Below are 26391 nucleotides of genomic sequence, written 5' to 3'. Positions count from 1 at the left end.
TATATTTCTTAAAAGGAAGGACAAGATGAATAAATCAGCATGCTGTTTTAATAGTAATCTAAAATATGATTTATTTTTACCTATCAGACTGAAAGATGCAAAGGATACTGGCTATACCCTAAAATGCATCCACAGTTACTTTCTGGCATGTCTGAAGGTTGCATATTGCAAAAGAAGTCCCCCCCAAAAAAAAACTCCTTCCCAAAAACTTGAATTTTTAACTCCCTGCTTAACTATTCTGACAGAAACAGTGATGCCATTCCATTAGGTTGGCTCAGTCAGTAGCAGCATTTTTACGTTAGCCTGACAGCAAAAATATGTCTCGTTGGGGAAAGGATGAGGTCGAAATTGAAAAATGTTAAGTTTTGAAACTGGAAATAAGCACTCACACTTTGTTTTTAATTAGAATTGATATTTCTCCTACAATAATCTGACTTCAATTACCTTGGGCAATGCATTTGATTTCCCCTACTCAATAAAAGTAAATTGTATAGAAGTTCACCTTAAATTTTCCTTTTGGCTTATTAGCAGTAACTTTTACCACTGTACTTAAAAAAATATTTTCAGTAAGACCAAAATTGCCGCAGAAGTCACATGAAAAACAAAACTTTGGCACATGAAAAAAATTCTTATTAACAACAAGCATCAGGATTCTGAGAAAAATCAACCCACGAGACAACTTTTTTTAGCATGATGGCAAGAATTTGGGAAAAGGGAACTTACAGGAAAAAGAGTTTGTTTTGCCAATTATTCATTCACCTTTTTTCCTTCTACTTTTGTAGTGTCCAAGTAGGATTCCTTACCCCAAACCTAATTTTATTTTCCATTTTGTCCTTTAAAGATCTCAATCTTCTGATTATAAAATCTAACAGTTAACCACTGAAAAGGCAATAATTCCATGAATGCAGGTTTTTTAACCTTTAGTTCAAAAAACAAAACTTAGAATGGAAACAAAGTATTTTTTATCTCAAATAATAAAAGCAAATTTAAAATAGAACAATAATGTAAGAAACAAAATCAGAATTAGGAGAACGTAAACTGAAAAATTTACCAGTTCTTGAATTCCGGTTTTTTAAAATCGATGTGATATATATGGGATTATTCTCCCCTCATTATTTCAGAGTAGGACACAGAGTGGTGAATTTACTTATACAAAAGAAACTTCTGTCTTCAAGCCAGGATTCATTTAAAGTTAGATCATTTGCACAAGGCCATATAGTTTTATGCAACATTCAACGAAGAGCCATTTCCTCTTCTACTCTCTAAAATCATTATAAACCAAAGACACTAAAAAATCAAGCAGGCTGCAACTTGCCCAACCTACAGAAATGAGAATCTCTTTTTGGGTATTTTGAACTAAGAGTGACTCATGGAAAAAGGCAGGTTCCTGTCAAATTGAGATCTTCAAAGTTAGGGTTCCCCAGCATTCCTTTGAACCAAGGAATCCTGAAATTGGAGCAAATGCACAGTATAACACGATAGGGAGAAATCATTACCATCACTTTAGGGGTTAACAAACACCCTTTGGCACTGGCAACCCTTGAAAATCTCAGAGAGACCCAGCAGGGAAGGAAGAGGTACTCTAGGAAAGACTTCGACATCCACCATTAGATTCCAATCTTTGGCTGGCTTGATTATAAATGAATATGAAAAGGACATACTCAACAATGACCGGGGCACACAGCCTTACAGAGAGCTTAGAGCACTCACACAGGGGATAAGGCACAACTTTTCATAATGTTAAACACTGAAGAGCAGCGGACGTTTTGGGAAACCCAACAATCCTACAACTGGACACAGTATCATGCAGCCATTAGAAATGGTCATCACAAAGCACATGGAAATGTTCTCTCATTATACACCGAGGGAGGAGGAGAACAGGACTTGTCTAGCCTTTACTGTTTTCATATTGGGTAAAGACAGATAAAAATGCTTCCATAGGTTTTTTGTTGATTTGTTCTGCCTATGTACAAAACTCATTAATGGAAATAGTTAATAATCTACTTTTAGTATCAAACATTTTCAGTATCAGATCCGGCATGCTACATCTCATCTGGATGAGGGGGTCATCATCTGACCAGACTTTACTATAGTTTCACATTTATTTCCTGTTACTCAGAGAAAACGGAAATGGCCCCAAAGGAGGCCAACTCTGGGGCACCTGACAGCTGGGGTTCTTTACGACATCACTCCTTAAGTACTGTTTAACTTCTCATACCATTTAAAATGTTATCACACATTTACTTAGCTCTGCAGTTTATAACCAACCTACCAAACGGGACAAGCCAGTCTGGATTATACAATATGTAAATAAGCCAGGGTGCTAAAGAGCAAGCTGAGAGTAGGACAAGTTGGAACCGGGATACAAGTTAAACCTTACTACACCTGAAGGCAGCCTCTTCATTCACTTTCTCTTCATAGTGCTTTATAACTAAAACATGGAGAATACAAACACCAATTCAAAAAATTCTACATATCCCCACAAATACCAATTAGTAAGTCACCAAAATTAAAGGAAACGTACAAGTCAATATTTAAATTTCATTTAGCTTTTTTAATCTGATGAACCTACTGAATACTCATATTTGGGCCTGAAAATATTAATGCATTCTAAAGAGATTATCAGTAATGTGTATCTTCTTCCCACACACACATGCTATCAGCTTAAATGTGGGCCCAGTAGCACAACTGAAGTTTCACTAATGTTGTTTTAGGACTTGAATAAATTGTTTTAGTTTCATGTATGTACTTGTTTGAAAAACAGATTTTATATTCACCACCTTCAGAGATGTTGAACCCATACCATGAAACTGGTAACACTGCATGAGTATTCCTATTGTGTCAAATACAACAAATTGACATAAGAGAGAAGCTCTACAAATGAAATAGTTAACGTTTTATAATAAAAAAGAAAAATACCAAAATGACATTCAAAGGTATTCATCAACTCACACTGCTTCATGATTACAATCGCCTATAAATTTGTCTTTTAAACAGGCTGTTACAATTCAACTGGAAAAAAAGCTATGAAACTTAAAATTGTGTCTATACAACTAATTATGAGTAGATGGTGATCATGTAAGAATCACTGACAAAATTACAAGTAAATCATTTAAGTGCAATAAAAGAGAGCTGAAATTTAGTAACTTCAATCTAAAAATTTTAAAGCATATACACACGTACACACATCAACGTATAAAATATATACTCATTAAAATGTCTGTTGAAAATTTAGGGCTTGGTTTAACGTACTGGAGTTCTTTCCTAGGTTCTTAGTTTTTAAAAGTGGTTTTTTAAAATAGCAATTTATATAACAGACACATTTCTCAGCATAGTTGCATCCTCTTTCCCTTCCACTAAAGGAGAGATTTACAAAACATATAAAAAAAAATAGGAATACTCAAATTTATTCTTCCCTGTTTCTGATAATTCGTGTGTGTGTGTGTGTGTGTGTGTGTGTGTGTGTGTGTGTGTGTGATTTAAAACTAAGTCTTAAGAACCATCTTTGAAGAGATAAAGGAAAAAGCCCTCAGGGTAGAAGGAATCATTTCCTGGAAATGCTACTAAATACACACTTAAGGAGGGGTGAGAGCTGGCATCACCAGACTGTATCTTTCCATTCCAAAGGGTAAGTACAAGACAGGTTGCAAACTGGCCCAAACTATGGAAACTACTACACTGTGGTGAGCACCCACAGCTTCCGCAGATTCTAGATTCAAATGCCACCTCATCACACTGTCATCCCTACCCACCCTTCACCACAATAGGTAAACAGGAAAAATATAATCAAGGTGGTGATTTTGATACTCCTCTCACCTGTCCCCCAGAATGAAAACTAGAGAGCTAAGTATATGCTGCCTCATGTTCTCACCCTTAAAACCCTGTATATTAAAATATCTGATAACCCCTGGTTCCAATGGACTCCTCCCTTGCCCAGTTTTAGAGACCAAAGTTGTGGTTTCAGCCAGACAGGTGTCAAAGTCAAAAAAGTATTTCTGAACAGATACAGATGTCAGGCCACAAAACTGAAGGCTTGTAAAAACAATGTCTATACTATATAGAGTTGAACCAGGCTGGCATCTTTATGATCTGAGCATCCACTAGGTAGGAGTTTACAGGTACTCTAGTTTATCCTATCTGTTCTGTTCCAACCACTGGCATTCACACATTAAGTTTGCAGAAGAGGTTCCCCAGCTAGACTCACAGAAAGAGCTTCAGGACTAAATTCTGCGAAGACAAAAAACAGGCTGAGTAAAAACTCAAACCCACCCAGGATAGATTACATAAAGGTATTTCAGAGACATGTCCTACGGTACCTCTTTTAAAGATATATAAAAAGGTGGTAGAAAGTCCGAAATTTCTGCAGAATTAAAAAAACAAAAAAAAAAGGTTGTTCTTTTGAGAGGGTATGGAAAGTATCCTAAATAGCATCCTCTAAAATCTTTTCCCTCAAGAAGAAAAAGTAAAAAGTTTACAAGCTCAAATCTCTACACTCCTCTCAGAAACTCCCATTTTGTTTGGCAGGCCTTCAGATGGCCTAGCCTAGCTGGCAAATATTCAAATACAGTTATTCAAAATATGTTAATGAGGCTAACGTGGTGTTTGCATCACATCACCCAACCCTCCCTTTCTTTGTGTGAACTGAACCTGTGCAGGTTAAAACAGGCGTGCCAAACACTTGCTAACTGAGATTACTGACTGTTGGCTGAGCAACTGCCAATTTAAAATAAGCAGTTAGGGAGAAGGGCTTTGCTCAAATGCATACTGTATTTAAAAATGGATACAGAGTTTCATTGTGATATTCAAGTGACTCCCACTCCCATATTCCTCTATCGGTATGAAAACAAGCATTAACCATTTACATTCTTTAAGCACCATGTTCAAAGTATCCTAAAGATTCCAACGTACTTTACCAGTACTTCTTTAAAGATAATTTTCCAGTGAAATGTTTTTCATTCCACAAATGAAGAAATGGAAATAGCATTTACACATTGTATAGATAGGGATAACTGGAATCAAAAGTAGAACTCAGTTATTTTATCTGAGTTAATATACCTATTCAACAACATCTTCAGCACAATATCAAGTATTTCTTTTGTGGGTAAAATAAAATCACAAAGCAACTAACTGCTCGTCTTTGGTTTGCACAAATTCTCAAAATTTGAATATTTCCCCCACAAAATCAGACTATCTTAACATTTTCATTCATTTTTCTCCCAGCCTCCCCACCGGCCCCGACCCAAAAAAAGGCATTGGCTTGTTTCTTCATCCACACAGACATTCCATACATAGCCTGAATTTCAGAACTTAGGCCATGCAGCTTCATGTTCAGTGGAACAGAAAGCACTGGTTCCAAAAAAAATCTCAACACCTTGCACTCCCAAAATTAGTCTCCAAATCACCAGCCCTTATGTAGGAAAGCAGGATCCAGTATCATAAATTTAAAAAATTAAAGGAGGGTTGGAAGAAAGGTATAAATGAGATTACACACTTACCCATGGTGACTCATTCTCATATGCTCAAGATTAAACAGAGCACTGAATCTAGGATCAGGAAAGAATTTTTTCCTCAGGGGAAGAAAGGGGTGTGGGATTTCCAAATGTGCACTACAGTAGGATCAGCTGTGTGGATCAGGTGAGCAAATCCCATGTAATTAACTTCCTACTAACGTGAAGGAGTAAACACAGGTGAGGCGCACGCCTTCCTGAAAGGTGTTTGCATAAAGACCCTTCTGTTGTTTCCAATGCTACTGAGATTGAATGGAGAAGCAGGAGAGATTGGGCTGGCATAACAATCTGAATACTTAACCTACTGTGCTGTACACTTAAAAATGATTAAGATGGTGAAGTTTATGTTATGTGTTGTTGTTGTTGTTTTGTTTTAACCACAATTGAAAATAAAAATTAAAAAGGCAGGAATTGGGATGAACTGCTCCATGAGACAGCCAAAAGGCTCTGGAAATGTGCAAGGGTTTGAATGCTGGAAATCACAGCAACCCACTGAAGATGGATGTGGATATAGAAATGGTAATGAGAACAGCTCTGGCCTGGGCATCAGGAAGCTGTGTTCTAGTCTTATCTCTGCATGCTGAAACCAACTGGCCTTGGACTCACGGTATTTCCTAGGCCTAAATTAAGAATAGAAAGAGTAAAAAATGTGTTTCTTCTTTCATTAAGAAAAACTAGCCTTTATCCTCTTTGAGTCATTTTCTTCTCCTTGAGGTATTTCAATAAAAATCTCAAAGAAAATCTATTCTGCTTTGGAAGTACATGGTTTAGAAAAACAACAGATCCTGTTTGAAAACAAACAGATGTTTTCAATGCTAGAACTTAGCTGAAGGATGAAAAATATTTCAATATCTATGTTTCAATTTCACTTAGTAAAAGCATGGGCTTCTCAACATATAACTAATTCTCCAACTTGGGGCAAAGCACATTTGCTAAAAAATTTATTGTGCATAAAAGCTACTATAAAAGAGCATCTTTGGGTTATTTAAGAATCACTGGCATAAGTAGGTAGATATTAAAGATTTGGAAATCTGAGTATTAAAAATTATAACTTAAAACAAAGAAATAATGAATAACAATATACTATACATTTTAAGTGAATCTATGCACATTTTCTGTTCAAATATAAGTAAACATAAAAATATTACAAGGTCAAATATGTATATTATAGTTTAATGATAAATCTTCTACATTAAGTTTTTTTTTTTTAAAAGAAACACTTCCCTTTAGTAACTTAGGCAAAGGGCAATAAATCTGCTTACCTAATATTTTGTAACCCTTTTTTTCTCTATACGTTAAACTCAAAATGGAAAACTAAGTTAAAATACTCCCACTGAAAATTTGTAACTGATTTCTTAATGTTGCATTTGGATAGCTATTTAATGTTATGCTTCTCTCTAAGAGCATTTACACTTGTTTTCAGAAAATATAAATATTCATTGGAAACACCCATCACTATGTTAAACAGTATATGAGTTAGAATAAATTACAAGGAAGAAAAAAAAAATCTGAAAAAAGTTAGGAATACTAACAGGCTCATAAACAGGAGATATACCAAGTGTATGATTTTAAAAACAAAAGAAAGCAAGAAAATAAGGTCACCTGAAATGAAGAGAAAGTCCTGAGCCCAGTCTTCAAAGTGCAGGATAGAAGTCACAGGAGTCTAGCCTTCCTTGATTGCCAGAGTAAATCGAAGAAGCTGGTTTTGGGTCTCCACCAGCATACAGCAACAACCCTTCTATTCACTTCAGAGCAAAGTGATCTACTAACTAAACTTACTCGGACTCTCAGTGCAATGAGAGGGTGTGGTAGACACTTCATACAATAACAATAATGATCCTCAACACTTACAAAGCAGATATGAAGATTCTATAAAATCTTGTGAGCAGATGGCAGGGAGAGAACATGAAAGACAGTAAAAAGGATTAGCAAGCTAGTTAATATACTATAGTGGTGAAAAGTTCTAAAGTACAACCTGGGTTTCTAGAGCATGTAGGTGGAAAAGTGAATACGTTAATACAGAGATAATTAGCATAAAGAAAGAATGATTTAACAAATGCTGGTGATACTCATCATTTTATAAGTAACTTCCAAAATTCTTTTTTTTTTTTTTTTTGGTCAGGATCTCTCTCCAAGGTTACTGAATCGAACTATAAAGTTCCCCTATGGAAATAATATGTCAAAAAAAATAAGAATAGCTGTCTAGAAGCAGAGTGCATTCAGTAGGTAGCTGGAAATCAAGTACTTTATTCCTCTGCTAGGATTAAGTAACCATTCCCATCTGGTCCACTTCTTGACCAATTTTCTAAAGTGGAGTCAGTCTGTCTCTATTGCTCTTTCTCTAACGTGGACTTTAAAATCAAAGTTTAGGTTAAAAGAGATAGATTAGAAAATATACATTTAACACACACATACACAAACACAAAATTGGAAAGCAAGAGAGCTTCTTCAATCGAGTAGACCCACTTTTGGTGTTCTTTTACAAATCAACCACATCTCAACTAACCAAAAATTAGGGCAAATCAGACATGTATTATAAAAACAATGGGAAAGAATATTAGAAATGTGAACTATTCCAGGAAATCTAGACTATACTTTAATAATATGCTTTCAGATCCAATAACCAGAATAACCAGAACTTCTGGTGAACAGCTAATCCTCCTTCATCTCTTCTCTTCATCTTTAAGCCATTCATAAACTCTTGATTCAAGAATGCACATTCTTTTTTAAACAGATACCTACAAAATACTTTCTTTGATTTAATCATGTCTTTTGAGTTTCTTGGCGACAGTTAGGTACTTTCTCATATTCTAACCTTTCTAAAAATTCCTTTTCACTTTTGTCATCCTCTAAATACGTCCTCTTTGGAGGACAGTTTGATCTCATTCACTGCCAGAAAAAACTAAACACTTATCTTTTTAAGCAGCACAGCATACTCACTCCCTTCATCTCACAGAAGAGAGGTTAAAGTTACTCTCTCGGTTTTGGTTCTTGCTTTCCTATTCCACTCTTTATAAGTATTTACTTCTATTGGATTTTATTTCTTGTCTCTTTTTCCCTTTATGCCCAACTCAGGATTTCTCCAAGAGTAGCCTAAGGACCATCTACTTCAGAATCAGCAGGGGTTCAAGTTAGAAACTGCAGTTTTCTGGACCTCTACCCAGACTTAATAAAAATATTAGAAGGAGGGTAGAGCCCAAGAATCTTCACTTTAGAAGTTGCCCAGTGATTGTTATGCACACTGAAGTTTAAGGACCACTGACTGCTCTAGACCCTTGTTTTTTCCCAACCAAATGACACAAGGACTCTGCCAAGCTGTAAGTATCTTAAGATCATCTGAAAAGAGAGAACTCCTTAACAGTTCTCTCTTTGCATTCCTTCTATTTGCCTTCCTTCTAAAATACACATGGAAGAGGAAAGAAAGCTTGGAGTGGGCTGAATATGAGACATCAGCATAAATGCAGACTTGTCAGCCCTGCTCTGTGGCTGCTGCCAATTACAGTAGCCAGACCTGCAAGAGGACTTGATTACATGTAATTTATAAAAAGTAAACAAGCTGGGTGGCTTGTGAACAATGAATGGTGATACTGCAGCCAAGAGGTAATAAAATGCATGAATAAATGACTCAGCATCCCCCTACCAGACAACAATTGGCTGTACTCTAAGCTAGGAGAGCAAAGTAAAAATGAGTATTTTGGTAATGATTTAAATGACAACAGATCCTTGGAGACAGAGTTTGCCTATCACCTAAACCCTCTAGTGATCAGCCATCTCAATGACTGTTTTTCTCAAACATTAGTCAGAAAAATAAATGTTTGCTTCCGGTGCTATGACACAATCCAACTGGAAACATAGGGAAATATACTAAATGAATAACATAAATGTAAGAACCAAGCTTTATGAACCCCTCTATATGAGGATTTCTCAACTTTAGCACACTGATATTTTGAGCCAGATAAATCTGTGCAACACAGAGTGTTTAGTGGCATCCCTGCTTCTACCCACTAGATACCAGAAGCATTCCTCCCTCCAGCTGTAGCAACCAAAATGTCTCCAGAAATTGTCAAATTGTTATGGAAGTGCTGGGACCGAAAGAGTGTGGTCCCTTTAAATGACATGGAAGTGGGGAAGGGAAGTGCCTGGTAGGGGAAGGGAAGTGCCTGGTAGAGGAAGGCATGGTCCCTGACTAGGGATCCATCCCCACGAACCCAGGTGAGGACAGGCACTCCAGCCTTGGCGCCCAAACGTCACCTTTCCCAGGACCACCCTGGCCGGCCACGCCCCATCCTATGCCTATAAAAACCCCCGAGACCCTAGGAGGCAGAAACACGCGGCTGGACATCCTGACGAACACATTGGCGGGAGAAGACTCAAGTGGCTGGTCGTCGAGGTCGAGAGAGCACACCGTGGAAGAGCACCCGCAGGCAAGCTGACTATCGACTGGCCGAACAACTCGGGGTATGGCCAGAGAAGTTGGAGAAGAGTCAGGCGGCTGAGTGGCCGGACTCCAGGGGAAAACCATCTGCCTTCTGGCTCCCCTATCTGCTGAGAGCTACTTCTACTCAATAAAACCTTGCACTCATTCTCCAGCCCCACGTGTGATCCAATTCTTCTGGTACACCAAGGCAAGAAACCCTGGGATACAGATATCACTCTGTCCTTGTGATAAGGAAGGGGGTCTAACTGAACTGGTTAACACAAGCTGCCTATAGATGGCAAACTAAAAGAGCACCCCGTAACACACACCCACTGGGGCTTCAGCTGTAAACTTTCACCACTAGACACTGCAGTGGGGTCAGAGCCCCTCGGCCTGCCTGTCTGTATGCTCCCCTAGAGGTTTGAGCAGTGGGGCCCTGAAGAAATGAGCACATCCCCATTGCATGCCCTGTGAGGGGGACAAGGGAACCTTTCCTGTTTCAAAATGTCCCGTGGAGGGGACAAAATCACCTACCCACCTCTACTAAAAACTGCTGTACACAGAAACATCATGAAGAAATGTGCATAGTAGTCAAACAGCTCATAGAACACTTTTTTTACATAAAAATCAATTTTTGCTCCTAAATACATATTTTTAAATATACTTTATATAAATCTATACATAATTTTTTTCCATTACCAGGGCCTAAAATACAGTCTTTTTTTTTTTTTTTTTTTTGAGACAGAGTTTCATGCTTGTTGCCCAGGCTGGAGTGCAATGGCGAGATCTCGGCTCACTGCAACCTCCGCCTCCCGGGTTCAAGCAATTCTCCTGCCTCAGCCTCCTGAGTAGCTAGAATTACAGGCATGCACCACCACGCCCGACTAATTTTTGTATTATTAGTAGAGACGGGGTTTCACCATGTTGGCCAGGCTGGTCTCTATCTCCTAACCTCAGGTGATGCGCCCGCCCCGCCTCCCAAAGTGCTGGGATTACAGGGGTGAGCCACTGTGCCCAGCCTAAAACGCAAAGCCTTAAGAGTGTTTTAGTGAGCTAAGCCATGATAACAGTGTCACATGACAAAATAACCGAGTAACTCCTCACTTTTCTTAGTCCCAATCAGTCAGTTGACATATGCTGTCAACTTTGTCTTAAAAGTGTTTCTGTTCATTTAACAGGGCCAACGTATCCATCAGAAGGCACGGTGCTTGGGGCCCATGATACATTAAGAAGCGTATAAAAAGTGTCTTAATATTTTCTTTTAAAAATCAAAATAAAAAATGAAAAATAATATATAACTACTCCAGGTTAGAATATATTCATATTTATACTGACACAGTTGCAAAATACAATTTTTAATTTTTTTAATCTAGGAAGGGGGGAACCTATGAAGGCAAATGTACCTGGGGCTCACAAAAGTCATAACATGGCCCCACCATGGGAAGGGAAATAAGCAAGTAAACAAGCAAATATCAAGTGTGGCAAGTGCTATGCTATGAGAATAACAGAGCATGACAGGAGGACAAAACAGATGCTCCCAGCACAGTATGTCTGTATGTACATGTGGTAGTGGTGGTGGAGTTCAGAGAAGGCTCCCAAAGTTAGCCTGGTTGTAAGACAGAAAAGAGAGGGTCAAGGACTCCTGGAGGAGAGGAGAGCATGTGCAAAGGCCTGGAGAGAGAGATCTCAGAGCTGATCTGGACCATGAAAGTTCAGTATAGCTGAAGGGGAGAGACTGAGTGGAGAAGGGAGCAACAAACACTACCGGAGGGATGTGCTGCTGCCACATAAAGGACCATGCAAGCCAAGGGAAGAGGCAGACACACTCCGAAGAGCAAAAGAGCGCCGCAGAACAGCTTCGAGCTATGGAATGGCTTTATCAGATTGGTATTTCAGAAAAGTCACTCTGGCTGCCTTGATAAGACAGTTAAGAGGGGCCCAAGAGGAGGCAGAGAGCAGCAACTGCAACTGGCTATTGCAGCAATCCAGAAGAAAGGCAAATATCGCCTAGGCAAGACTGGCCAATAAATCAAGATACTTGGGAGGTAAAACCGACAGGGTTTGGTCCCTGGGTGTGGAGAATGAGAGAGAGAGAAAAGTCAAAGAAAACCTTCTGGCTGAGCCACTGTACAAGGAACAGCCAAGAGGACCAGGTTTAAGGGAAAGGATAAGATCTGCTGTGGGCATTCTGACTCTGAGTCGCTGTGGGCTATATAAGCAGTTTTGGATTTCAACCGTTAGATCCATAGATCTGGAACGAGAAATGGGCTGAGAAAGAGTACTCAAATTATCAACATATAATTCAGGCATTTAACTAGGTGTTAAGAGCCACAGATGAGCTTTAAAGGTCAGAAAACATCCAAGATTATAATAATGTTTGTGTGTAAGTTGGTAAGAGTTCTTATGGTAACTGAGAGCCTCAAATTTTCAAAGGAGTTCACGATCTCACAACAGATGAAGAACCAACTAACAAAGATGAAAAGAGGAGGAGACCAACCAGGGCTAGCACTGGAACCCTCAAGAACTCCAACACTTAAGAACTCTTACCAACTGTTTAAATAAGGGTGATGGAAAAAGGACCCAGCTGTATTCCATTATGAAATGAACAGCAGGTGAAAAAGAGGAAGCGTCAAATGTAAACAACAATGCAAGAGTCTGGCTGGGAAAAGGAGAAACAGAAATCAGATCTTACTCCAGCCTCATCTTTGAAAACTGAATCCATCTTATAAGGTGCTGGTGAAATGCCTCTTGCCACCTTCATTAAGCCTTCACAGAGTACCTGAATTAACCTCTCTTTGCTGGATTCTTCTACCAGAATGTCTCACACATCACTGATCATGATGTTATTTGTAGAACTAAGTGTAACCTGTGTCCCCTAGCAGCACACAGCTCTCAAAGGTGAAAACAGTGTTCACTTGGTCCTCTTCTTTTGCATTCTTCACAGTGCCCTGTTCATGTGGGCATTCACTCTGACGGAAAGGATTTTATCTGGGAGGGTAGAGATGGGCCCCAACAGAACAACTGGTTAAGTAGTATGACTTTGGCCTAATCAATTCATCTCCCTTAGGCTTATTTTCATTCCATGTAAAAGGAGTGGGTTGGGTTCTTGACTGGTGGAGAAGGAGATATGTGTAATTAGAAAAAAGTTTCAATATAGCTATTGTTTTTGTAATGCAAATCATAGAAAGTAAAACTGGATTAAAAGCCAAAGGACACTCAAACAATACATGAGAGAGGAGTGGGTTAGAAAAGGTTAAGAAGCATTGGACAAGAGAATTTACAATTTTAGGCTCAAAATTCTACAATTATTTGATTGTGCTGTTCAAGAGTATATGCAAGGCACCATACTGTATATTTGAGACAGAGAACAAATGCTATCTCTGTCCTCTGGAAATTAATATCCTATTACAACACCAAAGAATGATAAATGAAGCCATAATTTTCAGATTCCTGTGTATACACCTTTTTCTGTGTATACTGTGGATCACTATGAAAATCAACTAGAAAAATATATTAGGCTTGCTTTTCCCATTTGAAACATTCAACATTTATACACTTGACTCTCAACTATTTGACTGCTTAAAGGAATAGAAAGAAAAATAATACCATTCAATAGCACCAGTTTAATTGTGTGCCTTTTTCTTTGAAGGTAAATGACCTACATACGCAGCAAAGATTACTCAGAAGGCTTTGGTTTTATGTAACAGCATCACTAGGAACAAAGTACCCTCCCAAATATTTTACATTCTTAGGAGTTCAATATTTCCTTTTACCTTTTCTCAACACTTCAAACATTTAAACCTGAAACTGTCAAGAACATGTAAAGTAAATAATCCTACATAACTTTGGGGTCAATTATAACTTTGCCAGAGGGTAGAGGGATCAAAAAATACCTCCCTAGCTGAATGAGGTAATAATTCCTCATCAAGCTCTACACAACAGCACTGGAATTCAAAACACCAAAGGTAGCTTTTACCTAGTATCTCTCTTACAAAAGTCAAAGATTAAAGCACTTCTCTCTCGATAATCAGGGAGTCATCCCTCCACCAGCACCTTAGTCTTGGCAACTCCACCTCTGGCCGCAGCAGTGATGGGAATGTGCTAAGGACTGGAGCTGGGAAGGCACACAGGCAGGTAATTCTTTCATCACGTAGTCATCTCAGGGAGGAGTTCTGCCAGTCAGAAAGTGGCCTAACCACATTTCCCAATACAGCAGTAACTAAAAGCTGCATTTCAGGAGAGAAAAACAATCTACATGCTAGTTGGAACATTATTATTTCTATTCTTGATTACTATGTAAGAGTGACACAAATTAACACTCTCTTTTTAGAGAAAAGGTGAAAGAATGTGTGTGTAAAGATTGGGACACAAATATTTTGTGATTTTGACGTCTAGGCTTATATCACAGAGAAGTAGAAATAATAGGAAAAGAGAGAGTAGGGAACTATGGCACAGAGTGCTTTTACCTTCCTCTCATTTAAAAAAGTTAGCAAATAAAATGTTATAGCAACTGGCTGGCTAATGCATTAAATACAACAATAAAAACTACAACGAGGCAAGAGATCACTTGGGGCTAGGAGTTTGAGACCAGCCTGGGGAATGTAGAGACACTGTCTCTATTTTCTATTTAAAACAAAAACTACAACAAAATGAGTTGAGTTCTTCCAATGCTTATGTCCAGGATTTCATTTCACAAAAGCAAATGTGAAACCTGCTTAACTTAAATTACATTTACCTGCTTATTTCATGTTTAAATAGCTAAATATCTCTAGGCAATAATGATAAATAACCAAGCAACATAAAAGTAAGTTAGAAAACCTTGGTATTATTTGACATTTTGCCCCTCTTCTGACAGGAGAGTGGCCTCCTCTCACATTTCTCTTGAAATGTAAAATGGAAGTTTGATGCTTTCCCCTACGTGCAGTATTCTTAAAGAAGTATGTATAAAACTGTTTTCAAAATAAATTTAAACTACATGAGTCAAACCAAAAGAAAATAAATAAAAAAGGGAAAGGAAAAACAATCAACAGGATAGTTAAAGCAAAGTTTAATATTTGTCTTCCTAAAAAAAGAAAGGCTTAATATTTTTACACTGAAATGTTTGGACTCTTGGTATATTGTTTTTAATTCATGGGACAATGTGGCCATTTGTTTTTTCCTCTTAGGACATTGTTTTTTGAACACATAACTTAAGAGAACTGCCTAGGCCAAGTATGAACTCAAAGTAAAAAGCTGGGAGAAAAGAAAATCACCATCACAAAAACACTTGGTAAATTTGGCATTCTTTCGAGTATATAAAAATAAAAGTCAGTTTAGAAAGATGATAAACATTACTGAAACACACACTAAGAGGTGAGGAAAGAATGATTAAATGGTAGAAAAAAGTTAACTCACATTTCTCCTTCTAGAAGCTCTATTCCTTTATAACTTATATCCTTCATGTGCAGTTTGCATATAGTAGCTCTGCTAAAAACAACCACATGGAAAATTTTTGTTCCAGATAATACTGCAGGACAGGGCTTGGCAGCTACAAGTTGTAATCTTCAAGAGCTAATGTAACAGAGATAACAACCAAACGTGCATTACAGTGCATAGTCTTAATTCTTTTTAAAAACAGGCTGGGAGGTCCAAAGCTCTTAGGTTATAGTGTACTTTATTCGGTAACGAGAACTTTTAAACTAGGGAGAACTTTGCTCCTATGAATAAGTGAATTGCTTAAAAGAGAAATGATTCTTTTTTCCAGTTAGGGCATTCTTCTATTATTTAAGATGCTCAAACATACAAGCCTAGAATGAGCAAAAAATTCCAGTTCCTAAAAATGACTTTCCTCAGCAATTCTACAGGCCTAAATTGTCATCTACAATTTATTGAGGCTCCTATAGCCATCCCACTGGCAATGGAAGGCCCTAGTTATTTAATAAATATGGAAATCCATAGTACAATGGGACACTTTTTGCCAGGGGTAATATCAAAAAGAAAGAATGCTAATTTTATGTGTGTTATACCCCAAGAGGGGAGAATAAAGAGACCTGTGACTTGATAAGTTTTCTGTATTAGTTGGCAGACTGAGATAAAAGGAGTCACAGAAAGATTGTGACTTCAATCCAAGTTCAAATGGCAAATTCAGATGGAGCTCTAACTTGGTGGAAATTAGGCACCATGTTGATGCGAGGAATGTGAAATGAGAGAAATCCCTCTGTCTGCAGTGAGAGGGGGTTTCATGTGATCCGTTGGTGTTATTCTCTCCCCCCCAACACGAGCTGGCACTCACACAGCTGGGCTAAGATGGCTTCCAAAGTCCGAAATAAGACGCTAGCCCAAGGCAGCCCTGGCCCTGCTGCTGGAACTCAGAAGCAAATGAATCAAAGGCTCTTTTATTCTCCCTCCCACCAGAACATGCTCCCTCTCTTTTGTAAACTAACTGCTTGCCAGAATGAATTACTTAGTTAAAACAGACATAAAGAAATCTTAAACAACTCATGGCCCTTGGAATTTTAATAAGTTCAGGTGACCAAACAAGTTGTTTTGTTCATTTCTAGTTTGATGCAGAAAATTCACTTGTGCTCAGGAACCCGTGAGGAACATTAGATCTCAGCAGAAACAAAAACTTCTCAAACTAGAAGATACAGCTGACAGCCAAACTCCTCACATGAAACTGGGGTGCTGGGAAGCAGTTTTTTTCATGAGGACGTCTAAACTCAACACAAATCTTTGTTCTTCCTTTAAAACCAGCCCTCCCTTAAGATTTTGCTGTTGCTGCCAGCAGTACACCAGCTCTTCCAAGAGCAAAGTGTAAAATTCATTTGCGGAGTCTTCCCTGGCATCTCCTACCCCTGCAGCCCCTGTTCTCATTCTAAACTCTTAGGTAATAGTCCTTCATTTGGCAACTAATCATATATCATAGCTCCTATAAAATGATTGACAGCTTGTCTTCACAGATTAGAAACTCCTTAAGGGCAGGGAGTGGGCCTTTCCTTCCTTGCATTCCACACATGGCACATAACAAAAGCTCCTGCGATACCTGTTTATTATTTAGTCAACAGGCATCTGTTGAGCTCCTACTCTGAGCCAGGCATTGCACAGGGGCTCAAGACACAGCACCCAGCCCAGGAGCACAGCAGCCAAAGGCCCTGCATGCAGGTCTGCCTTCAGTTAAAAACCAAGAGTCCCCAAAGAATACTGCTTAAGCAGTCACTAAACTATTTAAGATAAATAGTAATTTCCCCAAAAGGAAGATTTATGTCCTCCAAAAATTTATGTTGCAGCTTATTGAAGAGCTCCCCGTTTGTCCCTTCCACCTAAGAAAATGTCTGAGAAGAGGAACGCTAAACTGCAACAGGGCTTCCGCTGAAGATCTACAGCTCTTCCCTCCCTCGTTTTACAGATAAGGAAACTGAGGATCAGAATGGTCAAATGCTCCTGTGGGTGGGCAATGGCAAAGCCAAGTAGAATCTGGGTCCTGACACTCAGTCTCCTTCCACTATAGCAAAACATCCCCACTAAAAGCATCAGTGGTTGCATCAAATTACATTTTAAAACAAAATTCTTCAAAAGTAAAGTAGTAGCCCATCCACTACAATGCAGTCTCTTTAAGAAAATTAGGAGTGCTGAGTACCTAACACACGTTTTGAATCTGTCACCTCTGGCTGGGCACGGCGGCTCACGCCTGTAATCCCAGCACTTTGGGAGGCCGAGGCGGGCGGATCACCTGAGGTCAGGAGTTCGAGACCAGCCTGGCCAACATGGCAAAACCCCATCTCTACTAAAAATACAAAAAAAAAATTAGCCGGGCATGGTGGCGGGAGCCTGTAATCCCAGCTACTTGGGAGGTTGAGGCAGGAGAATCAGTTGAATCCGGGAGACGGAGGTTGCAGTGAGCCATGAGCCAAGATCATGCCATTGTACTCCAGCCTGGACAAGAGCGAAACTCCGTCTCAAAAAAAATAAATAAATAAATAAACTATCACCTCTGGAAGTTTCTCAGTCTGCAAACTGTCAATAGCTTATCTACATATTTTTATGTTAAGTCTAAAATATGGAATTTTACTTACTCTAAAAAAATGCTGTGTGTTTTATTCCTTACATTTTTAAGCAGATTATGGCAAAATACACTGAAATAACCAGTCACTTGTCGAACAGATTATCCAACTATAACTCTTGCTATCTTTTGTTCCAAGATGATCTCTTAAAAAAAAAATTTTAAAGAGCCAGCAGAATTCTCAAACTACCCTCCTAACTAATGCACCTTCCTAACAGTAATTTTGAATCTCAAAAGGTAGCAATCAGATTTAGAGATTCAGCAAGTTGCACATGGCGAGTTCTACACTAATCATTCAGCCCAGGCACAACAAATGAACTATCATTAACTATCATAAGGGCTTAATGTAATTGCAAGCTGATGATCTCTGTTAATAGAAAAAACGTTCTTGCTACACTTGAAAAGGTAAAAACATTGGGAGTCTGAATTATGTTTACTAACATGAGGATGGCAAGAAAAAATTTCCTTCATAGAATAATCACGCTTATTCAGTCACTGTAAGCAGAAACATCAGAATCCATTGATTGCTAGTGGTAATTGTCAAAAAAGGATAGGAAGAGCTTCTAGACATGACAGTCCTCTTTGTTGTAGTGACACTATTGAGCAGGGGTTTCATGCTTAGCACAGGTCCTGCGTTGTCCTTGAACCAAGGAGATGCTGACACTTGGCCTGCCCACGCCCCCCTCCTCCATGTCAGATGTCAGGTGCCCACCCAGTAGGAGAGGCTATTTCTGTTTCTAGGCCCATTTCCAGAACCAGGGGTGTGTTCCTGAAGTCCAAACAAGAGGTGTCCTGTTAATTGACAGCTGCAGAGCAGACAGAGAGCCCACGCTGGGTACAGATTACCCACCTAAGAACTGGCTGGGGCCTTGCTCCCAGGCTGGCTGTCAGCTAACAGGCCACCTTGCTCTGGCCTTAGAAGCAGGTTCTCCTGCTGAGATTGTGCACCTGCCCAATGCTGACAGCTGGGCTATGGAGAAGCCCAAACTTAGTGTTCAGGCTTCAGGCAAGGAAGCTCCTCCTGCAGAGCTATGGTGGTAGCCAGCTGTCTAGAAACAATACTTTGTTTACAGACTTGCATATTATTTCAGCTAAAATTTTAGGTTCTGATGAAAATTTCACTATTATTTCTTTAAATAATTCTTTGAAAATCTGAGCACCATTGTTGAGTGCATACTACCAAGACTTTACTTGTTTTCTGTAACCCTAGTGACAGCAATCTGTTTATGATTCCATCAGGTCCTTAACAAAGTAAAAAAGCAGCTGTTTAATATATAACACAGGATGAAAACAGCAACACCACAGTAGCAACCCTGAAACGCATTAAAATTTTCACCTACATTTTAAGTAGATTTTAAAAACTTCCAGGAGAATGAAACACATACAAGAAGAAAGAACCCTTTTGTGAATATAGAAAAAATTTAAAATAGAAGGAAAAGCTGGGGAATCTGCTGACTACTCTTGACTTTCATTTTCTTTTGTGTCATTCTTTAGAAAATTCAAGAAAAGCTTACACATCAGAATAACACTAGTGTGTACAAAAAACAATCCTGCTTGAGTTGACTATGAAACAGTAAACATAAAATGGAGTTGTAAATGGAATACATTGGGGGCCATATATGAGATGGCTTTAAAGGTAAAACTAAAACAATTTAAGGCCGGGCGTGGTGGCTCATGCCTGTAATCCCAGCACTTTGGGAGGCTGAGGCAGGCAGATCACCTGAGGTCAGGAGTTTGAGACCAGCCTGGCCAGCATGGCGAAATCCCATCTCTACTGAAAATACAAAAATTAGCTGGGCGTGGTGGTGCATGCCTATAATCCCAGCTACTGGGGAGGCTGAGGCAGAAGAACTGCTTGAATCTGGGAGGCGGAGGTTGCAGTGAGCCGAGATCGTGCCACTGCACTCCAGTCTGTGTGACAGAGCAAGACTCCATCTCAAAAAAGAATTAATTAAAAAAAACTAAAACAATTTTTTTGTCACTTAAAAGCCCTTATGGATCATCTTAATCAGTGCTCCGACTACCCTATAAATGCTGTAAACAGTGAGACAACTGTCAAAGTCCCATGGGCCAAATATTTCCAAACAGAATCATGATGCTCAAACTCCCTGAAGTCTCATTTAATAATTATAGTACCAAGCATCCAAGGTATCTTTTCATAGCAAATCCATTCATTACAAATAATTATCCAGAAACATTTTGCCTACTGGGTGGCCAACAATGTTTCCTTTATCCAGAAAAATAAACATTCTACATGAAAAAAAACAAGCATAGGAAATGCATGTATACATGCCTATATCTTTGATGGTCAAAACTACTTTAGCAAAAACCATCTAAACTGGACAGCAAAACCAAAAGATCAATAATCTGGGAATGTCAAAATCTTCTGGGCCACCAACCTGACAGGTAAAATACAAGCCTTATTTAACCTGACAGTTATTTAGGCCTTATTTAACTCACAACACTCCATGCTGGTTTCCTCTATTCTGACAGCCGCCCTGTCCACTGTCTTCCAGGACTATCTCCATCTACTTTATTCGTGGGTAAAGAAAACACCAGTGCTACACCAGGCAAAGAAAATCCTAGTTTCTCCCAAGCTGTTAAGCATATTCATCCTCCTGTGGAAAACACAATGTAGGCAGCCCACTCTCTCTCTCAAATGTTCCCATAGTTTCAGTCTACATTGAACTTGTTCCTCAGAAAAGCCAAAAAATACCCATACCACTCAACTTCAAGACACACAGTCATATACCACTTGGCACTGTTGGCTTTTTCACATATACTTGTCTCATGGTCCCAAAGACTCAAAAAGCTACTTAAAGGCAAAGACCAGGTCTTACGTTTCTTTAGCACTGTGCACCTGATCCATAGTCCACCTCATTCTTGTATTCTCAACCAATATTCACAGAGTCAGGAAAAGTTATAATCTGAAAGAACCTTTATTTTGTTGTTGCTATTTTTGAGATGGAGTCTCACCCTGTCATCCAGGCTGCAGTGCAGTGGCACAAACTCTGCTCACTGCAACCTCCACCTCCCAGGTTCAAGCATTTCTCCTGCTCAGCCTCCCCAGTCGCTGAGATTACAGGCGTACACCACCACGCCCGGCTATTTTTTGTATTTTTAGTAGAGACAGGGTTTCGCCACGTTGGCCAGGCTGGTCTCCTGACCTCAGGTGATCCACTGGCCTCGGCCTCCCAAAGTGCTGGGATTACAGGTGTGAGCCTGAAGGACCTTTAGAGATAACCTAGTCTAAGCTCCACACTTGAAATGAACTAGGTGAGAGTAGTTAACCTTTTACAGTCCAATCAATCAGGCAGATCTGGGTTCAAATGCAGGACTGTTTTCTGTAAAATAGAGATGACACCTACCTCAGAAAACAGTTGTAATGATCAAATTATACTTTCCTTTTTGTTTTTCTTGTTAATCTTTTTGGCTGAGTTTTTTCCTGGTTAGTAGTTCAATTGAATTCTAAGCCCAAGAGGCAGGGCTTTTTTCCTACTGTATTTTGTGACCTTATGGTCGGTGTCTAACACAGTGCCTGGCATCTTTTGAGTGAGCCATGAACTAACCACGTCAAAGAATGAATTAAATCTATATTATCACTTTCTCGTTCAGCAAATGTGTTATTCTTTAATTCCTCCAAGAATCTGTCTTTCCTAAATTGGGCCTTCTCAAAACAAATATATTTATCTCCCTACCCCTTCCTCCCTTCCTTCTCTGTCACACACACACACACACACACACACACACACACACACACACACAGACAACTTTCTCTTTAGAACAGCTGGAAAAAAAAAACACTGCCTCGCTCATATTTTTGGAATAAAGTTAGCATTTTTACTAGGATATTCAGGAAAACTGATAGATGGACAGGATTTGGAGGCATTACACATCTCTAGAGAGCTTTCTTATGATTTGTGGCATCGAGTCCTTCAATAAAACTACTTGTCTATAATAAATTCTGGCAGAAAGTAAATCAGAAATTCACTGGTGAGTTGTCAGTGAAGTTAAATACTTCACTCTGTTCTATACAAGCAAACAGTGACTAACAGGATTAACTTGAGCTCTAATACTAGGTGTAGATATTCTTCAACGACAAACGGGTTTCCTTAGTACAGGCATTAAATTTATATTATATTTAAGGGGGCATAAATTTTGCTTTTGCAAACACATTTTACTAGTAAAATATTTGGTCCAGATGTCAGGACAAAAGTGTCATTTCTTTCCTTTGCAAGGGGGCAGCAACAAAACAACCAATGGGGAGGAAGAATAAGATCCCAGATCTCTGAAGAGGACACAGGTTTCCACTAAAGCAAGGTTGATACTTTCAAGGAATATTTTTCCTAACAGCTAAAACGGTTTAACACATAGCATCTTGTATCAATTACACAAACACCATTAAAGCCACTCTGGTTCCCTGGGAAAGGACCGCAACTGAAATCCCTTCTGGCTTCAGCTGTCCCCTCCTGCTGAGTTTGACAGCACATCCAAGGCGCCCAAACACCAGCCACTAGGCTCCCCCCAGCGCCCTCCTCTCGCAGCAAACCGCCAAGGCTCCCGGGCCAAACTCCAAAGTCCCTCAATTCAAAACCGCGAAAATGTGAACCCTGCTAAGCAAACGGCAGGGCGCGTAATAACTTTTCTTTCTCTCCCTTTTGCGCGCATTCGATATGCTTGTCTGTAATACCAACTCCTCAGCTCCACAGCCCGCTTCCCGCAACTCATCTCGAGGGGCGGAGGAGAGGGAGCGCCCACCAAAGAAAGGGCTAGTGAGCCCTAAAACCTCGGCGGTTTTCCCGGTGCGGGAACTTTAGCACACATCAGCCCAATAATCACATGCAGGAATAAAGCAGGAAGAAGGCTCCTCTCTCCATCGCACCCCATCCTTCCTAAGGAAGAAGAAAAGCGTGCAGCAGGAGTTTAGCTGGACGTCTGGGTCCTTTTATGGGGCGAACAGGCCCGCAAAGCAGGCTGTCTGGAACCTAGAGGAAGAAAGTTGTCCGGCCAAGTGGATACTTGGGCGGCAGCGAGTGCAAGGCACCCGGTCCTGAGCCCGCCAGGGGTAGAGGCCAAGGGGAAAGAGACCGGCATTCGTTTAAGAGCCAGCCCCGCGCGCGGCCAGTTGCAGCCGCCGGCAAGCCGACTGGGGAGGGGTGTGGACGCCGAGGCCCGCGGAGTGGCGCCCGCAGCGCTACTTACATAACGCTTCAACTTTTTCTCCGGGGGGGACTTGCGAAGCCATCCGGAGCAGACCACTTCACCACCGCTCATGGTGCGCGCGTCTCGGGCTCCGGGCCGGGCAGCCGAGGGGCGGCGGGCGCGCTCCCGACACAGCCGACGCCTGTCTAGCGCGCAGCGGCGAGAACCTAGCTCTCCTGGTCGCGCACCCCGGACGGACTGGGCGGAGAGGCTCCACGGTGCGCGGGTCCCACGAGTTCGAGTCTCTCCTCTGCAGGCCCACGAACCTGAACAGAACGCGAGTCGGGGCCGCGGGCGCGCCGGCCTCCTTTCAGTGCGCCCGCCTCGCCTCCAGACGTGCCGTCTCGCCAGCTGCCTCAGCGGCGCTCGGACTCAGCGGGACTCTGCCCCCGACTCGGTGCCGGAGCCTCTGTCCTTTGCGCTCCGCCCCCTAGGGACAAGACCTCCCCAGAGCGCTTTCCGAAACAGACACAGCGCTGCTCACACACACACACAATGCCCCGCGCGGTGCCCACTCCCGCTCGCCCGCCCGCCCTGGGTTTCGATGCGCCCGGAGCGATCCTCCTTCCCTCTCCTCGGGGGAGGGTGGGTCACTTCGCGGCGCTCGGGGAACGCCGCCGAGGAAAGGGGAAGCCGCGAGCCGCCTACGGGCAGCGGGCACGGGGCTGGTCCCGGGTCACAGAGGGAGCCGTAGGGTTGGCAGCGAAGCGCGGGGCGTTTCTGAGCGGCGGGCGCAGGGAGGTCGCAGGTCAAGCCAGAGGGTGGGTCCGCTCTCGCGGCCGCCGAAGAGGGCGGGGAGCGGCAGAGGAACGAGGCGCTTGGCGGCTGGGCTCCTGGGAGGGATCCCGCTGTCCCGTCCTCTGGCGCTCCTCCCCCGCCGCCTCCCCCACCCCGGGGCTCGCGGCAGGTTCTGAGCGGCTCGGCCCCAGATCCCGATCCCTCCCTCCCTCTCCCGGCCTCTGGGCTCCCTCTTCCTCCCTTTCTTCCACCCCTTCCCACGTTCAGGCCCGGCTCCGGTTTCTGCCCAGACTTTCTCTGAAACTCCGCCGGAGTGCTTCCAGCCAAAACAACAAGGGCCGGGGGAGGAGACGGACGAAGGGAGGGAGCAAGGGAGGGAAGGAGCGCGAGTCCGAGAGGCACCCTGGGATCTGTAGTTCGGAAAGCAGGAGCAGGGTCCTCCGCGTCCGGCGGCCCCCAGTCGGCTCCTCGCCCGGGAAGACCGCAGAGGCCTCGGCTAGGGCAGAGGCACCGGGGCTTGGGCGCGGGGAAGACTGAGGGACGTTCGAATGTTCAGTCCGGGGTTTGCCATCTTGACTCAGCCTGGTGCCAGTTCGGAGCTTGTGCTGTGCTCGAGATCAGGAGTTTCGAGGGTTTTCTTGAGAGCCTGAAAAGCAAAACCGCGGGGAGACCACCATCCTGCCGGTCCCCGCCGCGCGAGATTAAAGGATAGACCAAGAGGGCGCGGGAACTACCAGCTTGGAGGGGAGGACAGAGGGGGACCCAGGGCTGGCCTGGGCTGGTCTCTGGAGCTGTTCTGCCAGAGTGATGGGGGCGCTTGGCGAGGCCAAGGATTTGGTTGGGTCCTATCTCTGGGACATTTTGAAGTCTCACACTCCTTCCATTTGTTGCCTATTCCACTTAACTTTGTATTTGTTTGAAATCTGCTGTTCGGATGCTGGACTAGAAGAGGGAAACTTGGCCGGGCGCGGTGGCTCACGCCTGTAATCCCAGCACTTTGGGAGGCCGAGGCGGGCGGATCAACTGAGGTCGGGAGTTCAAGACCAGCCTGACCAACATGGAGAAACCCAGTCTCTACTAAAAATACAAAAATTAGCCGGGCGTGGTGGCGCGCGCCTATAATCCCAGCTACTCGGGAGGCTGAGGCAGGAAAACAGCTTCAACCCGAGAGGTGGAGATTGCGGTGAGCGGAGATCGCGCCACTGCGCTCCAGCCTGGGCAACAAGAGCAAAACTCCGTCAAAAAAAAAAAAAAAAAAAAAGAGAGAGAAAGAAGGAAGGAAATTTACTGGGTACCCTAGTTCTATTTGCCTACTTGCTTGTGTGTTTCACAATTATTATACTGGTCTTGAGTTTAACATGATTCTGTAATAGAAACATCTTCTCTAATTTATTTGTGAAAAAGCTCCAAAGCAAATTTCAGCAGATAATATAATCAGATAAAAGTGCTAAAAATATGTGAAGATAAATGAGCATTTCTGGAAAGACATAACTTCAGTCATATTCTTATTAACACAACATTCATATTCTGAAGCTCCTCTGAGTTTGAAAATGTTAGATGATTGTAATAAGAAATTAGGTGCTGGAGTGGTGACAAGACAAAGTTCCCTGCACATATGGAGGTGGTGGCATAGGGTAGTAAGCAAATAAAGGGTCAACAAAAACTACAGATTGAGACTCAGTCTCAAAAAAAAAAAAAAAAAATCTGAAAAAGCCTGGTTCCCACTGGGGTTTAGAGACCTTCATCTTTTGGCAGGCACTTAACAGTATCACAAGGGCGGAACTTCTTGTAGATCTGGATGCACTTTTCAGGTCATCAACTGAGTAGTCGTGACCTTGGGTAAATTACACAATGTCTCTGAGTCTCAGTTTCCCGATATGTGAAATGGGAATTGTAACACCGATTTTGCAGAAGTTTAATGAAAAATAGAAATGGTAGTGTTGGCCCAGCGCGGTGGCTCACGCCTGTAATCCTAGCACTTTGGGAGGCCTAGGTGGGTGGATTGCCTGAGCTCAGGAGTTTGAGACCAGCCTGGACAACTCAGTGAAAACCCGTCTCTACTAAAATACAAAAAATTAGCCGTGGCGGCGTGCGCCTATAGTCCCAGCTACTTGGGAGGCTGAGGCAGGAGAATCGCTTGACCTGGGAGGCAGAGGTTGCAGCGAGCCGAGATCGCGCTACTGCACTTCAGCTTGGGCGACAGAGCGAGAATCCGTCTCTTAAAAAAAAAAAATAGAAAAGAAAAGAAATGGTAGTGTTGGTCGGTTAGTCGGGCACGATGGCTCGCACTTGTATTCCCAGCACTTTGGGAGGTCTAGGTGAGCAGGTCACTTGAGGCCAGGAGTTTGAGACCATTCTGGCCAACGTGGTGAAACCCAGTCTCTACTAAAAACACAAAAATTAGCCGGGTGTGGTGGCACGCGCCTGTAGTCCCAACTACTGAGGAGGCTGAGGCACAAGAATCACTTCACTTGAACCCGGGACAGGGA

General features: G+C 41.8%; 1 protein-coding gene across 2 annotated transcripts in view; it reads right to left on the bottom strand.

The window, feature by feature from the left end:
- GAB1 (GRB2 associated binding protein 1) overlaps positions 1–24092 on the bottom strand; it is a 128961-nt gene extending 104869 nt beyond the window's left edge. The window contains exon 1 of one of the 2 annotated variants that reach the window (XM_032147703.2): positions 23165–24092. In XM_032147703.2, the coding sequence (XP_032003594.1) occupies positions 23165–23236 (72 nt within the window). In that variant the 5' untranslated portion in view covers positions 23237–24092. The remainder of the gene's footprint in view (positions 1–23164) is intronic. The other variant, XM_032147705.2, reaches the window with a different exon arrangement.
- Between the last annotated feature and the right edge of the window lie 2299 nt (positions 24093–26391).

The sequence above is a fragment of the Hylobates moloch genome, unplaced genomic scaffold (assembly GCF_009828535.3).
Source record: "Hylobates moloch isolate HMO894 unplaced genomic scaffold, HMol_V3 SCAFFOLD_3, whole genome shotgun sequence".
NCBI classification, from domain to species: Eukaryota; Metazoa; Chordata; class Mammalia; order Primates; family Hylobatidae; genus Hylobates; species Hylobates moloch.
Note: the sequence above shows the minus strand (reverse complement) of the source record. Positions and strands in the feature narration are given on the sequence as shown.